This window comes from Mobula hypostoma, chromosome 8 (assembly GCF_963921235.1).
Source record: "Mobula hypostoma chromosome 8, sMobHyp1.1, whole genome shotgun sequence".
In the NCBI taxonomy this organism is placed as follows: Eukaryota; Metazoa; Chordata; class Chondrichthyes; order Myliobatiformes; family Myliobatidae; genus Mobula; species Mobula hypostoma.
The window spans coordinates 89,091,859-89,113,735 of record NC_086104.1 but is presented as its reverse complement, the minus strand read 5'-3'; the positions used below and the strand labels follow the sequence as shown (position 1 = coordinate 89,113,735).

At 44.1% G+C, this 21,877-nt stretch overlaps 1 protein-coding gene across 1 annotated transcript in view; it reads left to right on the top strand.

Annotated features, from left to right (window-relative positions):
• The first annotated feature begins 384 nt into the window (after positions 1 to 384).
• Positions 385 to 21,877, top strand: part of esr1 (estrogen receptor 1) — a 216,832-nt gene continuing 195,339 nt past the window's right edge. Inside the window, exons 1-2 of the mRNA XM_063056286.1 lie at positions 385 to 959; positions 15,870 to 16,066. Coding sequence (XP_062912356.1) covers positions 508 to 959; positions 15,870 to 16,066 — 649 coding nt within the window. The 5' untranslated portion in view covers positions 385 to 507. The remainder of the gene's footprint in view (positions 960 to 15,869; positions 16,067 to 21,877) is intronic.

Sequence of the window (21,877 nt, the reverse complement as noted above, 5' to 3'; positions counted from 1 at the left end):
AACTCTGGGGCTGTGTCATCATTCCTAGATTTGCACCTTTAGACGAGGAGGCGGTCTAAAACTGGATATAGTTCTCTTTCCTAGTGGTGTGGTTACAGATCACAGCTTTTAATTTACAGTGAAGCATTGATTCAATACAGTATACTTTTAAAGTGTGTATGCCTGTAGTGAAACGTTAAACTGCTACCAATGTATAACAACCCTTTTTGGCTGGCTGCCAATGCCTTTGTAATGCATATTAGTTCAGATGAGAAGGAATTGGTCTGAAGTTTGAATGTGTTCCTCTGCCTGCACTCTCTCACTCGTATCTCCCCCTCGTCAAACAAAGCAGTCGGAGTGTCTGTGAAGCCTTGTCATCAGTAGTGAGCGCTGTAGTACTTGTCTTCTGACTGTGAGGTTTTTCTTCCTCTGTAGGTTGGTCAATTGATATGAAGTGCGATCCTACAGGCGACGGTGTCAGCCTGTGACACCCGGAGCTGCTCAGGTCTTTGCTTTCTCCTCCTCTGGATGCTGGGCATGGCAATCCCACTCCATCACAAATCACCTGCGATCGCTCTGCTTCAGAAGATTCAGACGAGTGAGCTGGACACTTTTGGCAGGCAAACTCTGCAGTTACCTATAAGTGGCGATGGACCTCTGAATGAAATCTATGTGGAAAAAAATCAAGCAGGAACGATGAATTACCCGGAGGGTGGTTATGAATTTGCTGCTGCAGCCTCCTTGTACAACCCGACCAGCCTGGGCTATGCACCCTCCACGGACTCGCATGGTTCCAGCAGTATTGGAGGTCTTCACTCCCTCAACAGCATGTCACCGAACCCGCTGGTCTTCTTACAGACGGCGCCCCAGCTCTCTTCCTTCGTTTCCCACAGCCAGCAAGTCCCATACTACATGGAGAACGAGCAGAACGGCTGCAGTAGCTTCGGGCTGCGCGAGGGACCCCCGTCGACTTTTTACAGGTGAGCCCCCCACCCCCACTCCAGCTACCCTCTGCTGTCCCTGCAGCCTCCCAGATGCCACACACACCAGGGGAGGGGTGGGGTGGTCTTGGTGGGAGAGGTGGTGGACCCCCTTGAACTTTGCCTTTAAGTCTGCCAAGTGCCCGGGACTGATGCTGATATACGGCTTTGGGACATGACAACCCTTATTCTCTTGTGGCTTCCAATCCATATTTGAGGTCTCTGTCACTTCATTCACAGCTTGCCACGTTAAACTCTGCCTTGGTTTTAGTCTGGGCTACGCAGCTCCCCCTGCATTGAAGGAGTCTGTCTGGCACCCGTTTCAGACTTGGGTGTGCCCCGGATTTCACTGTGTGGATGGATGAAGTTGTTTGTGGTGTGGTTGCCTTTTCTGGAATTTGGGTCTTATTGTAACTGCACCCCGTTGGAAAACCAGACCACGCACTTAGAACCCCTGACTAACTTTCAATTCAGGTTTCCCAGTGGCGTGTCTGAGTGAAGTTGGGGTGTATGGTTAATCTTTTGGCGGAGGCTTCAGGCTCCTTGCCAAAATTGTCTGAGCTCTAACGAGATAGGGGATGTGTTGTGGGGGGGGGGGTCGGAGGAACGAAACTATAATTAAACCCTTGGGATAATTCCTACAGCGTTGCATGCCTTCTGCCGTCCCCTGCATTGATAGGGGCAGAACGAGCACAACTCGGCCGCCAGTCCACCCATTCATCTCTGAAGCTGAATGTTGTCAGTACAGCAGAGTAATCTGAATCAAACCCAAACCTAGACGAGAATAAAATTCCTCGAGTGCAGAGCTATACGAGGATGCAATCTGTAGTAAGGTGCAGGAGTGGAGAGGGTGCGGGTTAAACCCATTTATTCTCCGTAAGTGGAAGTACATTGATGTAAAACACTTGAAATCAGCTGCACTACGTTGGGGGACTGGATCAGAAAGCCCCCGTTTTGAGCGTAAATTTCCTAACAGCACTCAGGAGCTTTGAACAGTTTAGAGTTTCTAAGCCCTAATTGCTGGTTGAGAAGAGACATTTCAGAAGCGTACACTGGTCTGTTATGAGTAGGGAAGGATTCAAGCCCACTGGCCCCTACATAAATGTCAACAGGAGATGATTTGTAGCCCAAGTATATTAGGTACAGGTTTTTCTATTATGGCTATTTCTCTCAACAAGCTTCCCTCAACACTCACTTGGATTGCCGTCGTCACTGTTACGTTGCTTTTAGATTGTGCAATCAATTCACTGGATACCAGTTCTGTGAAGAAAACGGTGCCACTATGTTTTCTCCCTCTCTCAGTTAATAAAAGTCCCCAGGAGCACAAAAGGTGTTGATAACGTAGAAAGGAAGAAATCTGTGAAAAGCGCTAAAAGCAAATTGGGGAAAATCTGCAGATGCTGGAAATCTGAAGTAAAAACAAACTTTTCACAGACGCTGCCCAACTTGCTGAGGGTTCCAGCAAAGGAAGACATCTGTGAAAAGTGCTAAAGGCAAATTGGGGAAGATTTGCAGATGCTGGAAATCTGAAGTAAAAACAAACAGAAAACGCGGGAACCCTCAGCACATTGGGCAGAATCTGTGAAAAGAGAAACTGTTAACATCACAGGTCCAGGACAGAGTCAGAAAGGGAAGAGAAGCTGATCTGCAGTTGAATGGGTTGCAAAGGGCGATGGCAGCAGATTAATTTTGAGAAATAATCAAAAGTGAATCCATGAGCACTACCTCATTGTTCCTCTTCTAAATTGTTTTTTATATTGTAAATTATGGTTCTTTTATTATTGTAAATACTGCTGCCACGAATCAACATATTTCATGATATATGTCAGTGATATTAAACCTGATTTGGATTAGAAAGGGAGAACATGACAGACAGGGCCGTGGGGAAAGAACAAGGGTGTGGGACTGACCTTTCTCCAACACAATGTTCACATACGGCCTGTGTCTGCATACCGTGCCTGAGCAGCGTGTCCTGTGCCTCGGTTCTGAGTGTGCTCCTTCAGGAAGGGCTTGGCGCAGTGACATCACCTGCTGCCCACGGGAGCGGCGACATTTGCCTCCTGCTTCATTCTGGTTAAGCCGCCTCCACTTCAGAGAGCGGGCTGGAAGTCCCCATGCGGGCCCAAGGAAGGAGAATGCAAGCGTAACAGAAACCATGAGCAAGGAGCGTCTGGGTAGAAACTGGAGAGGCAGGGCTTGAGGATGAGTAATGGCTTGTCTGTACACAGTCCAAGAGACTTTTTGAAGCCCAAAGTATAATCACTGGAAAAAGTGGTGAGCCATTATCGTTCACAGTTAGTTCAGTCCTCTCTCTTAAACACCTATTGTTCACGTAGCCTTCTATCAGGTGTCCCTCCTCCACCGAACACTGGGCAAGCCACACGATGGTGTCCTCCTTTGCAACTCTCCTCTGCTTGCTCTGCCAGTTATTTTAAAGCTGTGATTCTGGTTACCAGTCCTCCTGCCAGGAGAAACAGTTCTTCCCTTTCTACTTCATCAAAACTATACACAGAGCCCAGATTTATCTTTATTAAATCAGTGAAAAAGTGCACATTTTGTTGAGCGCGGTTCACAGAACTGATGTCCAAGATACTGACTGGAAAAGTGGAATGAAATGCAACAGAGGCAACAGTTGAGAGAAACAGTAATAATGGAAAAATCTGTGTCTAATATGCTTCGGCTATAAATCGTCTTCTGCTGAAGTTTATGTCCAGGCCAATCGGCTTGAGTCCTTCCATATACATACCAGACTAGTCCACAGTTCTGGTCTGTGCCTTCATACTGCAAATAAATGGCCAGCACAGAAGGGACTGGCCCTGTCAGGCCTGAGGAGCCACTGAAGTACAAGGCAGAAGAACAGCAGTTTCCTTCCAGAAACTAGACTTACAGAAATCTGACTTTACTTATCTTCTCCCATAATTTAAAAAAAAAATTCAAAATAGTAATGACAATATAAAATGTTTCTAGATATTCATCAACAGCTGGATTACAGTGCATGTTCCATAACTTTAATTATGCTAGCATTAGGATGAACATAGGCATTTGATGAAATGAAAGCATTGTAGGAAGAGTATGCAGAGCAATATAATATGGGTAGCTACAGAAAACGCAGACATCCCACCCTGCAAAAACTCATTTCAGGGAGGTAGCGCCATCAATTTGCGGGAGACTCCCGGAACTTCCGAGAGAGGTGGGATGTCTGCAATAGAGTAGCTCCTTAGCAGCTAGCCAGGTAGTTTAAATAACATTAGCTATGCTAATGAACGAGTGACACCTGTTAAACTCACCTCAACATGTCTTTTACAGTCTTAACCCACCATGAGCAATAGAAAAGTCACTGTTGCAAACAGTGCAGCGAGCAACACTGTCATTATTTTTGACCCCTATTAGGCAAAGGTACACTTTAGTGTAATCTGGGGTGACGTATGTTTTATCCTTTCTTTTTTTCGAACACTCTGCCACTCTGACTTTTTTTGGAACTCTCTCGCTCTTGCTCTCTCTCTATTGTGCGCGCGTGCGCTCTCTCGCTTGTGGTCACTCTCACTTGCGCTCGCTGTCTCGTGCTTGCTTTCTTGCTCTTGCGCTCGCTCTCTCGCTCTCTCTCGCGCACTCTCTCACTCTCGATCTCAAAAAAATCAATTTCCGGGACATCATATATAATTTGCGGGCATCAGGGGGCCACTATTAATATGCTGGAGACTCCCGGAACTTCCGGGAGAGGTGGGATGTCTGGAAAACGGGTATGTCTGACATGGAAAAATTATCAAGAACAGAACCCCTGCCTAACCTGAGACTGTCTGTACCTGTAGGGTTAGTCAGTGGGAAGAAAGCCAAATACTATGTTAGCATTCATTTTGAGGGGACTAGAATATACAAGTAAGGATGTAGTGGTGAAGTTTTATAAGGCATTAGTCAGACTGCACTGTGAGCAGTTTGGGCCCCTTATCTAAGGGAGGATATGCTGCTGGTGGAAAGGGTCCAGGGAAGGTTCCTGGCATGACAAGGTTAATGTACGAGGAACGTTTGATGGCTCTGGGCCAGAGGTCACTGGAGTTTAGAAAAATGAGCAGGAATCTCAGCGAAACCTGTCAAATGTTCAAAGACTGAGATAGAGTGGATGCTTGATATCGTGAGGGAGTTTAGGAGTTTCAGCCTCAGAACTGAAGTACGTCTGTTCCGCACAGAGAGGAGGAGGAAGTTCTTTATCCAGAGCGTGGTGAATCTTTGGAATTCATTGCCTGAGGTGGCTGTGAAGGCCAAGCCATTGATTACATTGTGTGTATATCACCAAAAGGGTCACTGGGGGCTCACTTCCCCCACTGTTGGTGGCATTTACTAGGAGCATTCTAGATAAAGGGTCTGAAACATTGTTAAGGATCCCTACAATCTCTTTGACCCACTACTGTCAGAAGGAGGTACAGGAGCATCAGGAACAGGACTGCCAGACTGGGTAACAGCTTCTTCCCTCGGTCTGTGAGACTAATGAATACCCTGTCACTACCGAGGTCTCGTCACTAGGACAGCCAGCTGTTTACTGTTTACCTGTGCTGTGCACTATGTGCATTTTAGAAACATAGAAAACATACAGCACAATACAGGCCCTTTGGCCCACAAAGCTGTGTCGAACATGTCCCTACCGTAGAAATTACCTAGGCTTTACCCATAGCCCTCTATTTTTCTGAGCTCCATGTAGCCATCCAGGAGTCTCTTAAAAGACCCTATTGTTTCCACCTCCACCATCGTCGCTGGCAGCCCATTCCACACACTCACCACTCTCTGTGTAAAAAACTTACCCCTGACATCCCCTCTGTACTTACTTCCAAGCACCTTAAAACTATGCCCTCTTGTGCTAGCCATTTCAGCCCACGGGAAAAGCCTCTGACTATCCACACGATCAATGCCTCTCATAATCCTGAACACTTCTATCAGGTCGCCTCTCATATAGTTCATTCTGAACTATATTTTATTAACTTATTTGTGATAATACTTTGTTCTGTGTCCTGTGTGTGATATATGTTTTGCGGGTTTTCTGTGGTCCAGAGGAACATTGTTTCATTCAGTTGTACATACGTACAGTCTGATGACAATGAACTTCAAGTTGAACTTGAACTTAAACCAAAGGTTGTTAGGTTCTTGATTAATCAGGGCGTCAAAGGATAGAGGAGAAGACAGGAGAATGAGGTCGAGGGGGGGGTAAGAAGTCAGCCATGATCAGGCTTAATGGGCTGAATGGCCTAATTCTGCTCCTATGTCCAATGGTCTTATATATAGAGACTACAGTCAGGAATTCCTCCATGCTGGTTAAAGCAGGATTGGAGGCTTGTGCAAATCATCACCTCTCAATCACTAGGCAGTCACTCCTGCTGGGAGTGATTTGCTGTGGTAATTGGGTAGAAACAGACTAGACTTGTGGTCACCAACTGGGGCACACTTGTTGTCTGGCACAAGCGTGAAATGCAGTCAAGTGGCCTCAGATGTCCATGTGTTTTTTCAACTGCTTGGGACAACAGCAGCCTGTACTGGGAAACAGCCCCAGGCCTCATTGATTGCAGCTCAACATCCCCAGGACAGGAGAGCAAGGTGGTAAAAAGCCAAAGAGTAAAATAAATTAACCGTCCAACATCCAACACTTGTTACAGTGAGGTGCCATGATTGGCATAGATAGAAATTGATTCAGCAAGTGTTTCGGTTTTGAGATCATTGGATCAGTAAACACATTTTGAAGTTTTCTCAGCAAGTGCCAATTGTTAATTTAGTTCTGGGACTGAATCATTATCATTAACTCAAGGTACATTTGGAGGAAATGTGTAAATGGAATTACGTGACCAGGGAGCATTAAAAAGGAACTAGAGGGTGTGCCTGAAGTTGAAGTCCATAAAGTTAAAGAATAGTAGAAAAAACATGCAAGGCTAAATAGACCCCTCCTTTCCAGTTTATACCTGATTACAATATAGGTTAAAGCAGAGGTTTGAAGAGAAGTGCTTTGCCTGTGAATTGAGAAATGCACAGGAAACGAACTGGCTACTGTGCTCAACTTTGCTGGTGTTTTTTATCCACATATGGTTTGTAGTCTAATCCAACTCACCTGCTTATTCCCTATGCTCCTCAATATTTCATCTAATTTGAGCCCTTCTTTCTTATATGTCCAGACCTCTCAGAATGACTTCAGTCTGTTGCACATTCCTTTATAGGCTTTCAATATCATATATAATCTAATTCCTCTCTGCTTTTCATTCCACCTGGCTTTTGTGTTCCGTTCAGTCTAATCTCACCATCTTGCTCACTCTCTGCAAATGCACGGTCCAACGAAATCCAATTCATCTACTCACTTACCATTCCCTTTAGTATCCCATCTTAATCCAGTCCGAGTCCTGTGTTGTCCCTTTCCTTTCCAACATTAGAGGTCCGGGTTCAATCCTGACTCTGGGAGTGGAGTTTGCATGTTTCCTGAGACCAGATGGGTTTGCCCCCCGGTTACTTCTGTCATCCTGAACAAGGGTGCCACGGTAGTGTGGTGGTTAGCACGACGCTGTTACAACTCAGGTGTTCTAGAGTCTGGAGTTCAATTCCGGTGCCGTCCTGTAAGGAATTTGTACGTTCTTCCCACGAACCGCCTGGGTTTCCCTCGGGTGCTCCAGTTTCCACCCGCACTCCAAACCCGGACCAGTTGGTAGGTTAATTGGTTTCTGTAAATTGTCCTGTGATTAGGCTAGGGTTAAGTCGGTGGGTTACTGGGCAGTGCTGGCTCATTGGGTCGGAAGAGCCTGGTCCATGCCCTATCTCGAAATGAAATAAACAAATAATGACGTGGATTTGTCCTCATAATTGCCCCTAGAGTGTGGGTTAGTGGTGGAACCTGGTGGAAGTTGATGAGAGTTTGGAGAGTATAAAACAAATGGACTCAATGTTGTAGTGGTGTAAAAGGGTGGCTGGTGGTTAACAAGCATTTGGGGTCCAGAGGGCTTAATTCTGTGCTGTATTTCTCTATGAATCTTTCTCTATTCTTCTATTTACTTTCCATAGTCTTTTAACTTTCTATCCAATCCCTCTCTCAGGTCATATCCTATCTAGTCTATTTGCAATCCCTATGTATTCCGTGATATCCCAGTCTAATTCCACTACCTTCTCCACTTCCAGGGCCTCCTGACATCATTCGCTTTCAAGCAATGATTTATCCGAATTGACCCCTTCCTGTTTTCTAGATCTTCATCTGGTCTCCTGTTAACCACATGAGCTCAAAGGCATTATTCTCCGAAGGCTTATTGTATTCTTCAGCCAAGTATTAAACCTCTTCATATGTTCACTTATATTGTGAGGAGTTGTTCAGCATACATCAGTCAAGGGATTGTCTCCCTCAACAATAGTTGCTCTCTGTAGGTGCGAAAGGGGATAAAAGTGATGTTGAGATAAGCCACGGACTTCTGAGCTTTCCCCCATCTTGGCACTGAGTGGCCACTTTATTCGGGACCTCCTGTACCCAGTAAAGAGGCCACTGCGTGTACATTCGTGGTCTTATGCTGCGGTAACCCATCCACTTCAAGATTTGATGTATTGTGCATTCAGAGATGCTCTTCTGCACACCACTGTTATTTGAGTTACTGTCACCTTTCTGTCAGCATGAACTAGTCTAACCATTTTCCTCTGACCACTCTTATTAACAAGGCATTTTTCCCCACAGAACTGCTACTCACTGGATGTCTTTATTGATTTTTGCATCATTCTCTGTAAACTCTGGAGACTGTTGTGCATGAAAATCCCAGGAGAATGGCAGTTTCTGAGATACTCAAACCACCCTGTCTGGCACCAAACACATTCCACCTAAGTCACCTAGATCACATTTCCTCCTCATTCTGATATTTGGTCTGAACAACAACTAAACCGCTGGACCATGTCTGCATGCTTTTAGACATTGAGTTGCTGCCACATGAAAGGCTGATTAGATATTTTCATGAACGAGCAATTGTACTGGTGTACTTAATAAGGTGGGCACTGAGTGTATGTTTACGTTTGTTGCCTGAGTGGAAACATAAAGATCCTTTCATTCTGGTGTTAGCCTGTACTGGCTCTGTTGGTTTTCAGGTGAGTAAGGCTGAGTTTGTGGCCTGAGGGGACCTGTGTCTGTGCTGTAAGAGTCTATCAGAAAGACGCTCACAAATTTACCCAGAAGAAAACTTTGATCTTCTCAATACCACAACATACAGTGCCTATAAAAGGTAGTCACCCCCCCTTGGATGTTTTCATGTTTCATTGTTTTACAACATTAGATCACAATGGATTTAATCTGACTTTTTTTAAAAACACTGATCAACAGGTGGTGGCGTAGTGGCATCAGCAAAAGCTCCTGAGTTTGAATCCAGCCGGCTCCCTTGCACGCTTTCCAACCATGCTGGGTTGAGCATTGAGCTAGCAACTCGGCCTCGTAAAAATAAGAAAGTCTGCTAAAAAAAAAACCGTCATGATGGCGTCCCGATGACTCCACTCAGAGTTAAGGGCTTTCTTCTTCTTCAACAGAAAAAGACTACTGTCAAAGTGGAAACAGATCTCTGCAAAGTGATCTAAATTAATTACAAATATAAAACACAAAATAATTGATTACATGAGTACTCACCCCCTTCAAGTCAGTATTTATTAGATACCCTTTGGCAGCAATTACAGCCTTGAGTCTGCGTGGATAGGTCTCTATCAGCTTTGTACATCTGGACACTGCAATGTTTTCCCCCATTCTTCTTTACAAAACTGCTCAAGCTCTGTCAGTTTGCATGGGGATCGTGAGTGAACAGCCATTTTAAAGTTCAGCCCCAAATTCTTTATTGGATTGAAGTCTGGACTATGGAATGGTCACTCTAGGACATTAACTTTGTTGACTTTAAGCCATTCCTGTGTAGCTTTGCTTTATGCTTGGAGTCAATGTCTTGCTGGAAAACAAATCTTCTCCCAAGTCACAGTTCTCTTGCTGACTGCATCAAGTTTTCCTCCAGGATTTCCCTCTATTTAGCTGCATTAATTTTACCCTCCATCTTCACAAGCCTTCCAGGCCTGCTGCAGTGAAGCATCCCCACAGCATGATGTAGTTAAACATAGCATTTAGTTTGATAGCCAAAATTTTGGTTTCATCAGACCACAGAACCTTCTTCAAGCTGACTTCACTGTCTCCCATATGCTTTCTAGCAAACTCTAGCAGAATTTCATGTGAGTTTTTTTTCAAACAGTGGCTTTCTTTTTGCCGCTCTCCCATGAAGCTGTGTCTGGTGAAGCACCCAGGCAACAATTATTGTATGTGCAGTCTCTCCCATCTCAGCCACTGAAGCTTGTAAGTTCTCCATATGTCTGTCTAGTCCCCTTCTTGCACGGTCACTCAGTTTTTGAGGACGACCTGCTCTAGGCAGATTTATAACTGTGCCATATTCTTTCCATTTCTTGATGATCAACTTAACTGTACACCAATGGATATTCAGTGACCTGGAAATTTCCTTGCATCCATTTTCTGACTCATGCTTTTTAAGAACCTTTCGCAGAGTTACTTGGAATGTTCTTTTGTCTTCATGGTGCAGTTTTTGCCAGGATATTGACTCACCAGTAGTTGGACCTTCCAGATACTGGTGTATTTTTACTACAATCAATTGAAACACCTTGATGCACGCAGGTGATCTCCATTTAGCTAATTATGTGACTTCTAAAACCAAATGGCTGCACTAGTGATGATTTGGTGTGTCATCTAAAATGGGATGAATACTTATGCAATCAATTCTTTCCTTTTATATATCTGTAATTAATTTAGATCGGTTTGTAGAGATCTGTTTTCACTTTAAATGTTTTCTTTTTCTGTTGATTATTGTCAAAAAAAGGCAAATTAAATCCACTGTGATTCAATGTTGTAAAACAATAAAAATGAAAGCTTGCAAGGAAGGTTGGGGGGGGCTGGTGTGAATACTTTTTATAGGCACTGTATTAAAGTCCTTTCAAAGTTTTCTACCAGATATGTTGTAGCTCTCAGGTGATCTAAATTAATTACAAATATAAAACACAAAATATTTGATTACCTAAGTACTCACTTCCTTCAAGTCAGTATTTATTAGATGCCCTTTGGCAGCAATCACAGCCTTGACACTGTGTGGATAGATCTCTATCAGCTTTGTACATCTGGACACTATAATGTTTTCCCCCATTCTTTACAAAACTGCTCAAGCTCTGTCAGATTGTATGGAGATCATGACTGAAGCTGTGAACCCCTGGACTAGAGGATATTTTAGAGTTAAGGAGTTGACCCACAGAGAAACAGGCCCTTTGGCCCATCATGGCTATGCTGACCATCATATTTACCTCTACTAATTCCACTTATTGGCACAAATTCCTTCTGCCTTTCTCAATCAAGTACCTGTCAAAATGTCTTTTAAATATTGACATTGTCCCTGCCACTTCTTCTAGCAGCTCATTCCAGATACTACTCTCTGAGTGAAAAATCTACCCTTTAGATCCTTTAAACCTCCTCTCTTTTACTTTAAACCTATGGACTCCAGATTTAACCAACCCCACCAAAGAGAGATAGACACTGGTTATCTATCCCATCAATGCCACTCATAATTGCATATACCTCTGTCACGTCACCTCCAGCCTTCTCTTCAGGGAAAATCTGATCTCTCCTGATCACTCATGCTCTCCAATCCAGATTACATTCCTGTAAACCTTTTTGCACTCTCTCTAACCTAATTGCATCCTTCCTATAGAGTAGTGACCAGAAATGCACACAGCACTTCAAACACCACCTTACGGATGTTTTGTACAACTGCAATGTGATGTCCCAATTTAATGTCTTGGCTGATGGGAGCAAGCATGCTTCATGCCTTCCTCACTACTCTTTTTGCCCGTGTTCCCATTTTCAGGAACTATGTACTCGTACCCCAAGGTTTCTCTGTTCAACAACATTCCCCAGGGCCCCAGTACGTTCATTGTGCATGTACTGCCATGGCTTAGCTTCCCTGAATGCACCACCACACACTTGTCCAATTTAAATTCCTTCTTCCATTCCCTTCCTCGGTGTCCTTGTTAATCTACATCCTGTTGTCATTTTAGACTGTCCAGTAGACCAATAATTATGATGTCACATGCAAACTTACTAATCATGCCTCCTATGTTCCTGTTTGGATTATAAACATAAATGGAAAACTACAGAGGAACCAACACTGATCCTTGTGACACATCACTGGTTGCAAATCGGCAATCTGAAAAGCAACCTCCCCCCACCCCCCACCATCATCCTCTGCCTCCTACCACTAAGCCAATTTTGTATCCAATTTGCTAACTCAGCCTGGAATCCATGTGTTCTAATCTTCCAACCACTTGATACCTTGGAATGGAGTACATTGGGATGATGCTTATTTAAGTCAAGTCAAGTCAAGTTGCTTTTTATTGTCATTTCGACCATAAACTGCTGGTACAGCACACAGTGAAAATGAAACAATGTTCCTCCAGGACCATGGTGCTACATGAAACAACACAAAAGTACACTAGACTGAGTGAGACAACACAAGGCTACACTAGACTACATAAGACAACATAAAAACTGCACTAGACTACAGACCTACACAGGACTATATAAAGTGCACAAAACAGTGCAGGGCAGTACAATAAATAATAAACAAGACAATAGGCACAGTAGAGGACAAATTACAATATAATAATAAATGATGTAGATGTCAGTCTAGTCTCTGGGTATTAAGGAGTCTGATGGCTTGAGGGAAGAAACTGTTGCACAGTCTGGTTGTGAGATCCTGAATGCTTCGGTACCTTTTGCCAGATGGCAGGAGGGAGAAGAGTTTGTATGAGGGGTGTGTGGAGTCTTTCACAATGCTGTTGGCATTGTCAAATCAGATAATGCTGTTGACAAGTCAGATAAGCAATAGCCTATTTTGATCTGCGGAAATCTGGCCTATAACATCAGACATGATTTGACTCAGGATTGTAAAGAGGGTCTGAAGTTGGCGAGGGTGGGAGAAAATTCTCCTCCTTCATAGTGGTCTTCACCCTCTTCCCCTGGGCTGACTCAGTTTTGTGCTTTTCATTTTACTTGCCTGTTGTCCTTTCAGCTCCGCACCCTCCCGGTCTCAAACTATCTTTTATTTCTGACAGAATACCAACACCATCCCTTGTGCATCTCCATCCTTCCACTTAACTATTGCTGCTCACTTGCAGCTCATTATATTTCTTCACCTGTATTTCTGTTCTGCTTCTTCTCTCCTTTCCTTTACTTTCCTTTTCTGCTATTCCTCCCGAAACGATATCCTCTGATTCAAAGCAAGCGTCATGGGGCTGCATTCCCATGAGTGATAAGAACATAGGAAGCAGGAGCAAGACCAGGCCATCTGGCCCATCGAGCCTGCTCCTCCATTCAATAAGATCATGGTTGATCTGGCCATCTGATCCTGTCTGTCCAGCTCATGTTTTCTGGTCTGTTTTTGATTTATCACCACTGTTTTATTTTGTTCAATAACTTATTCCTTAAGATTATAGCAACCCTTGGTCAGGATAAGTGCTAAGGCAGTGGACATAGAGTTGGTTCATTCACTATGCACCATGTTGTATGATGTGGCCGATCACGGGCTATCCATGACCGTGATTGTTCTTTCAGCTTTTTGTACAGAGGTGGCTTGAAATCTCCTTCTTCTGGGCAGCATCTTTACAAGATGGGTAACCCCAGCCATTATCAATACTCTTCAGAGATTACCTGGCGTCTGCAGTCGCATAACCCGGGTACCTGGTGATATGTCTACTATAAGCCTACTGACTCTCACAGCTATCTGGACTAATCCTCTTCTCACCCTGTCTCTTGCAAAAATGCCATCCCCTTCTCGCAATTCCTCCTTCTCCGCCTCATCTGCTCTCAGGATGAGGCTTTTCATTCCAGGACGAGGGAGATGTCTTCCTTTTTTAAAGAAAGGGGCTTCCCTTCCTCCACCATCAACTCTGCTCTCAAATGCATCTCCCCCATTTCACGCACATCTGCTCTCACTCCATCCTCCCGCCACCCCACTAGGAATAGGGTTCCCCTTGTCCTCACCTACCACCCGACCAGCCTCCGGGTCCAACATATTATTCTCCATAACTTCCGCCACCTCCAACGGGATCCCACCACTAAGCACATCTTTCCCTCCCACCCCCACTCTGCTTTTCGCAGGGATCGCTCCCTACACAACTCCCTTGTCCATCCGTCCCCTCCATCCCTCCCCACCGATCTCCCTCCTGGCACTTATCCTTGTAAGCGGAACAAGTGCTACACATGCCCTTACACTTCCTCCCTCACCACCATTCAGGACCCCAGACAGTCCTTCCAGGTGAGGCGACACTTCACCTGTGAGTCGGCTGGGGTGAAATACTGTGTCCGGTGCTCCCGATGTGGCCTTTTATATATTGGCGAGACCTGACGCAGACTGGGAGATCGTTTTGCTGAACACCTACGCTCTGTCCACCAGAGAAAGCAGGATCTCCCAGTGGCCACACATTTTAATTCTACGTCCCATTCCCATTCTGATATGTCTGTCCACGGCCTCCTCTACTGTAAAGATGAAGCCACACTCAGGTTGGAGGAACAACACCTTATATTCCGTCTGGGTAGCCTCCAACCTGATGGCATGAACATTGACTTCTCAAACTTCCGCTAATGCCCCACCTCCCCCTCATACCCCATCTGTTATTTATTTATATACACAGATTCTTTCTCTCTCTCTCCTTTTTCTCCCTCTGTCCCTCTCACTGTACCCCTTGCCCATCCTCTGGGTACTTTCCCCCCTCCCCCTTTTCTTTCTCCCTGGGCCTCCTGTCCCATGATCCTCTCATATCCCTTTTGCCAATCACCTGTCCAGCTCTTGGCTCCATCCCTCCCCCTCCTGTCTTCTCCTATCATTTCGGATCTCCCCCTCCCCTCTCCCACTTTCAAATCTCTTACTAGCTCTTCCTTCAGTTAGTCCTGACGAAGGGTCTCGGCCTGAAACGTCGACTGTACCTCTTCCTAGAGATGCTGCCTGGCCTGCTGCGTTCACCAGCAACTTTGATGTGTGTTGCTTATATGCACCAGCTGCTCATTCGAACATCCACCACCCGTTCCCATGGCCTCACGTGATCCTGATCGGGTGGGAGGGGGAGAACTAAGTGCTAAACATTGCCCAAGGGTGACCTGCAGACTATCGGAGGGAAAGAGCCCCCAACACCTCCTTTGGTAGAGACATATCTCCACCCCGCCACCCTATAGAGTTGGTAGGGCCATAATTATTAAAATTATTCCAGACTTCCACTGTCAGAGTTCAAAGCTTGTGACTGACATTGGGTTTTTCCATAATTTTCTGAACCCACAAAAAGTAAAAGTATTCCAATGAGAATTGTTTTATTCTTGAAAATAAACATGTAGTTGGTTCAAAATTTAAAAAAAACTTTTATAAAAACTTTGTTCTGGGATGTGCTGCCTGAAAGCATGACAGAGAAGCATCCAAGAGTAACCTTCAGAAGGAAATCAGATAAATGATTGAAAAGGGGGGAAAATATAGAGAAAGAGTAAAGATTGGTACTAAAGAAAGCACAGAGATGATGAAGTGAATCCTTTGATAACTTTCAAATGTTTCTGGATGTTAACGTGCAGCCGTCATTTTACTAGATTTTGACCATTCTGTTGGCGTCTCTGCAGAATGATTTTTGGCCACTACTATATTGCTAAAGCCCATCCGAAGCTGAGTTGTGGAATCCACTTGCTGAAGCAATCAGTGCACAAGAAGTGACCGGTTTCTTCTCCGCAAGAGGAGGAAGCCCCAGAGATACACATAGCACACTGTACTTTTGTCCCCCCCGCCCCCCCCCAAAGGCCCGGTGGAGTCCTGTCCTGCCTGGTTCTCACCCTGCTCTCCTTATCCTGTTGTGATTCCGCAGAATTAACAGTGACAATCGACGACGAGCCAATGACCACCTGCCCAGCACCAGCGAGCAGAACAGCCCATCAGTGGCGACGTTGGAATCCAGTAAGGAAACACGGTACTGCGCAGTGTGCAGTGATTACGCCTCAGGGTATCACTATGGAGTCTGGTCATGTGAAGGCTGCAAAGCTTTTTTCAAGAGAAGCATTCAAGGTAACCGACTGGCTCTAATATATCAGTACTTCTTGCCATGGTAACGAGCAGTGCTATTAAGCAACAATGTGCTTGTGTAATTGTACATGCTCTTCCAGAAGTCTGCTCGCTGTGTGGCAAATTGGGAAATGTCACATTATTTTCAAAATGTATCGATCACCTTGACATCAACTCTAAGCATTGATGTTGATCAACACAAACACTGTTCCCCCCTTTTGCTCAGATCCTTACACAGTCTTTTCCTTTAATGTTGCATGAGCTCTTAGCAACAACCCAGGTAGGCAAGGTGATCTCAGTTATATGCTAGGTGACATGATGGACGCTAATTAACTTATCATAGGGAGCCTCCTGGTTTTCAGGCTTCAGAGCAAGTTACACAACACCTGACTTTAGTCATCTCTTCAAATTTGATAACTTCTTCAAATTTGACTACTCAGGCGTGACTGAGGCGAAATGGTTCCTGCAGGTGTGACCTGTTGCAGAAGGTTTGGTCTGTTCAGCAACCAGTGTTAATGCAGCTTATTTGCCAAATTCTGATGCTCAGCAGCAAGTTACATGGCAAAACAAAAGCGCACAAAATGCGGTGAGATGGCAGCGTCAGTGCAATCATTATTTAATCCATGCCTTACTGCTGATTTACCTCCCTGCTCTTGCCAACATATATTGACCCCTGAGCCTTCAATACCTCAAATGGCCACAAGGTTCACCTGTGTTGCTCTGAATCCGACCTCTTCCATCATTTTTGGGTTATGTGCATTGAAGACGAGCCTGGCATTCCATGCCTGCCCCTAGTTGTCCTTAAGATGGTGAATTGTCTGTCCCTCGTGAGAATCCAATGAATTGTGAAGTTCCGTATCATTACTGAAATGCTCTTGCTTTGCATGTGATGAAAGATCTTTGCTAAACTAAAATTATGTTTGTGTTCACTCCAAGGAATGACATTTTGGTCATGGAATAATTGGATAATAGAACAGGTTCAAAGGGCTGAATGGCCTATTCCTGTTCCTATATTTCATCTTAAGTCACTTCCACTTCAGATATGTTCCCGAATATTTCCATCCTCCAATCTTTCAGATAGGCTTGGTTCCTCCCTGATGATAGAGCACAAGTGATCTATTTTCTCTTGGATCCTTGCATCCTGTGTAGTAAATCGTTTACCAGAGGATCAGAGGTGTTGAGCTACAGAAGCCTGGAAACTGTTTCGGAAATACTAGCGTACATTTTGATTTTCCTTGCAATGTGCTTGCAAGGCACGCAAGTGCCCAACAGCGCTAAAGGCAAACGCAATTTACTTTCTTTTCATTTATTTTGCTGTCTGCCATTTTTTTCCTTGACATCATGGAGCCTGAGGAAGTGGGAGTAATTATTTTGTTTTATTGATCTGATTTTGGAGTTAGCAGGAACGTGGCTTCTCCATCACAAATACTTCAATGGTTGGATGGTAGAAATGAAAGGAAGAGAGAACTTGCATTTATATAGCAACTTTCTTTATCTCAGGACATCCCAAAACACTTGCGAGACTATTTGCGTGTTAAACTGAAATACAGATAGAATGACAGTATGATAACCTGACGACCAATTTATCACAGCCATTCGGAGGTACTGTCAGAGGTGGATGTTGGTTGGAAAACTGTGAGTGCTCCTTTGCTCCTTTTTGAATAGTGCCTTGGATTCTGGAAATTCCAGGTACTGGGCTCCACTAAATACTAAGAATACATAACAAAGGCTGAATGGAAGGGTTCAAGTGTGAAACTGCGGTTAAAGTCAGAGTCAGGTATAGAAACTACAGGCAAATTTGTGAGGGTTCTGCAGCAAATTAAAAGATCTGAACCAGGTATTGGGTTATGTGTTTCCCACTCGACAAAGTGAAAAAACACATATTGTAATATTTATGCTGGCTAAATTCTTACACCTGTAAACTTCCCCACTTCATCATTTCCAGTTTTCAACTATTGCATTTATTGCTTTCTCTGATGAGCCCCAGGGCACCCTAAGCTACAAAGACTGCTATTCCTGACAAAACTGAGAAACTAGGTTGCTGGTAGTGACTCAGTACAAAGGGTAACCAGCACTTGAAATGAGCAAAAATTAAGATACAATCCAGAATGGTGGAACTTTGTGGCCGTTTTTTAATGCCTCAACCGAATCTGTTGCTCAATTAGTGAATCAGCTCGCACTGTTGTTAAAGTTGAGGCTTGCTTCACACTGTGCTGAAGGAGTAATGGGTTGATATATTTATGGCGGAGCAGTCACTGTTGTTAGTAGAGATGAGATAGCTTGTCTGACCTTGAGATGGGAGAGAACATTTTGTGTGCTGTATGAACCTCTGCCAGGGAAGGCAGCAAAAGTGAATCATGTATTCACTTAATGAGGTAGCATTAATATAAAAAGGGGAGGCCTGAGATACGCAGTCGCTGAAGCGTGTAGAGTTCGTGCTAATTTACAATGAACCAGGATTCTGATAGACTTTTTGTTGTATAAATTAATGCATTTATTGAAAGGTTGCAATTTTATTTTTAGAACTGTGGACCTTTTCTTAACTATCCCTTCTTGCAAGGTCTCAATAAACCATCGTTCCCTCCCACTATGTCTGTGCTAACTACACCATATCCTTGTCCTTGCTGACTGGAATCTGAAATTCTCTTAAGTCTTTAGAGCCCTCCAGGGCCTCTCTCTCCCTGGCCCCCTCCTTTCACCATCCCTTCCTCCAGATTTACTCCCTGCCCTGGATCTTATGGCCTTTTCTGGTTGGGACACTCCCTCCTGGTGGCCCCATCACAAATGCCAAAATCTTTAAGCAGTCTAAGCCCTTCCTCCTGGCATCCCTTCACTAAGTGCGTTTTCTTTAACTTTCTCCGCATCCCTAAACCCTTCTCGGTCTCCGTGTTTCCAACCAAATGTCCAGGCAACTCACCCACTGCAGCTTGTTTGATCTTCTCTCTGTACTTTCACCCCTCTCGCTAAAAGTACCAATCTTTAGAGTAGGTTACACGGTCAGCACAACATTGTGGATTGAAGGGCCTGTAATGAGCTGTAAATTTCTATGTTCTATGTTTTACTACCCATCTATCTGTCAGGCATGTCAGTTTAAGCTAAAGGCATTTAAAATGTCTGTGTTCAGTTTTTAATAAAAATTACCCAATTTAATGAATGATTTAGCCTTGAATTGCCACTGAGCTCTGTTTTGAATCCAGGGGTCCTTTTACACACCACACCACCCCCATGGTTTGTGGCCCCAGCAAAGCACACTGAGGATCAGTTCTAAATATTCTGTGGCAGCTATTTCTCTTGTAAAATGGCAGCCAGCACCTGTGGGTCGATCATGCGCAAACTCAGTAGGGAAAGGAGGGTTAGACTTGTCAGGTGAGAAAAGGCTTGTAATTAATCCTTGTTTTGTGACCAACAAATGAGTGCCTTTGTTGTCGTGTTGCTGGCAGGTAAAATCAATTTGAGTGCAGCAACACCTTTCCAGGTGCACTAATGACCAATGGCGTGAACAATGAGACTCCAAGGGCAGATCAAAGGCAGGGCATTCTGCAGTGTCAGTGTTATCTCCCGTTTACCTTGGACCTCACCAGTAGCTACATGACACAAATTAAGAATGTGCAACCATTCAGGGTAATGCAGTGTGCCAACACAAAATTTCTTACTGAACACAGACTATTCCCTGAGTCCTTCAGGATGACTGCTAAAATGTAACTTTACCATAATGGTTCTTTTAAAAGAAAACTATGAAAGCTTGCAGTAAATCATGATAGACCAAAATCAGAATCAGGTTTAATATCACCAGCATATGTCATGAAGTTTGTTGTCTTTACAGCAGCAGCTCAATGCAATTAATAATAGAAAAGAACGATGAGTTACATTAAATATATATAACAGTTAAATAAAGAAGTGGTGCAAAAATAGAAATTATAAAGTAGTGAGGTAGTGTTCACAGGTTCAATGTCCATCCGGAAATTGGATGGCAGAGGGGAGGAAGCTGTTCCTGAATCACTGAGCGTGTGCCTTCAGGCTCCTGTACCTCCTACCTGATGATAGCAATGAGAACAATGCTTAACCTGGGAGATGAGGATTCTTAATGAGGGGCGCCGCCTTTTTGAGGCATCGCTCCTTGAAGATGCCCTGGATACCACAGAAGCTGATGCCCATGATGGATCTGACTAAGTTTACAACTCTCTGCAGCATATTTATTTTTTAATGCAACCATAATCAGTAATGGGAATACTATCACATAATAATGCAACCTGAACGATTCAGTGAATTATGACAAAGAATATAGAACAGTACAGCACAGGAAGAGGGCCCTTCAGCTCATGATGTCATGTCAAACTAATTAAGCTAATGGCATCTAATTAAACCAGTCCCTTCTGCCTGCACGTGGTCCATAACCCTACACATTCATGCACCTCTCTAAGAACCGTTTAAAATCCTCTATTCTATTTGCCTCCACTACCTGTCCCTGGCGGTGCATTCCGCACACCCACTATTCTCTGTGCAAAACAAACTTGCCCTGTACATATCCTTTGGACTTCTTAATTGTGTGCCTTCTGGTGTTTGACATTTTGACCTTGGGGAAGAGGTCTACTCTATGCCTTTCATGATTTTATTAACTTGTGTCAGGTCTGCCCTCAGACTCTGCTGCTTTAGAGAGGACAATCAAGTCTGTCTGATCTCTCCATATAGCTCTCTTCTGGGCAGCATTCTGTTAAACCTCTTTACACCTGTTCCAAATCCTCCACATACTTGCTATCATGGGAAAACCAGAATTTAATATAATACTCCAGATGTGGTTGCTCCATAACATCTTGATCCTTGAACTCATGCTTCGACAAATAAAGGCAGGTATGCCATATGCCTTCTTTACCACTCTTTCACCTTGCGTGGCCACTTACAGGCAGCTGTTGACTTGGAGCCTGAGGCGCCTCCCCCACCCCGTACATCATTTCTGTTAAGGGTTGTGCCATTAACTGTGAACTTTTCCTTTATGTATTATAATTGGATTTCTTCTCACCATCACCCTACATGTTACCTTATTGCCATTTATATTGTGGAAAGATTAAGGAGATCTTGCAACAAAATTCCTTGTGGAAAATCTATTTTGAGGTTCTGTTGCATTGGTGCATTAACACACTTCTTTCACACGCTTTTCCTCTAGCTCAATCACAGAGACATTGCTCAAGAGAAGAAAATCACCCTAACTATGACACAAAGGCTTCACTGAAAATAGAAGGCAGGGAGTTTGACACACAAGCCTGTTCATCAGCCAGCGGGCATGGGCACAACGCCTTGTGTACTTTCTCTATCTTAATTGCATGCTGTATCACTAACTACTAGAATCAAGGGCAGCTTGTGCTGTTAAAAGGGAAAGCAGTCAAGCTCCTTCTGTTGCCTCTGGCATCTTTTATACCTACAGAATAATCCAGTGTGCAGTCTGTCCTTGAGTCCTGGTTGAGAGACTGAAGGCAGCTGGAATGTTAACCAAGAAAAGAAATAACTTCCACTTCCCAAAGAAGGATGGGGTTCCATTTATGTAATGCTTTTCTCAAGCACAGGACCGCAATGTGCTTTCCAGCTAACAGTACCATGCTAGAGTTTAGCACAGGAAATGGTTACCAGTTGTGTTCGGCAAGCTCCCACCATCAGCAATGAACTGATAATCTGTTCTCAGAGGTGCTGGCTCAGAAATAAAGTTTGACGAGGGTCCAATATTTAAAACAAAAGAGAGAAGAATGACAATCATGCCTGAAAAAGTTACACTTACTGAAATGTCTCCAGAAAAGCTAAATAATGATTATGATTCCTTGCCCT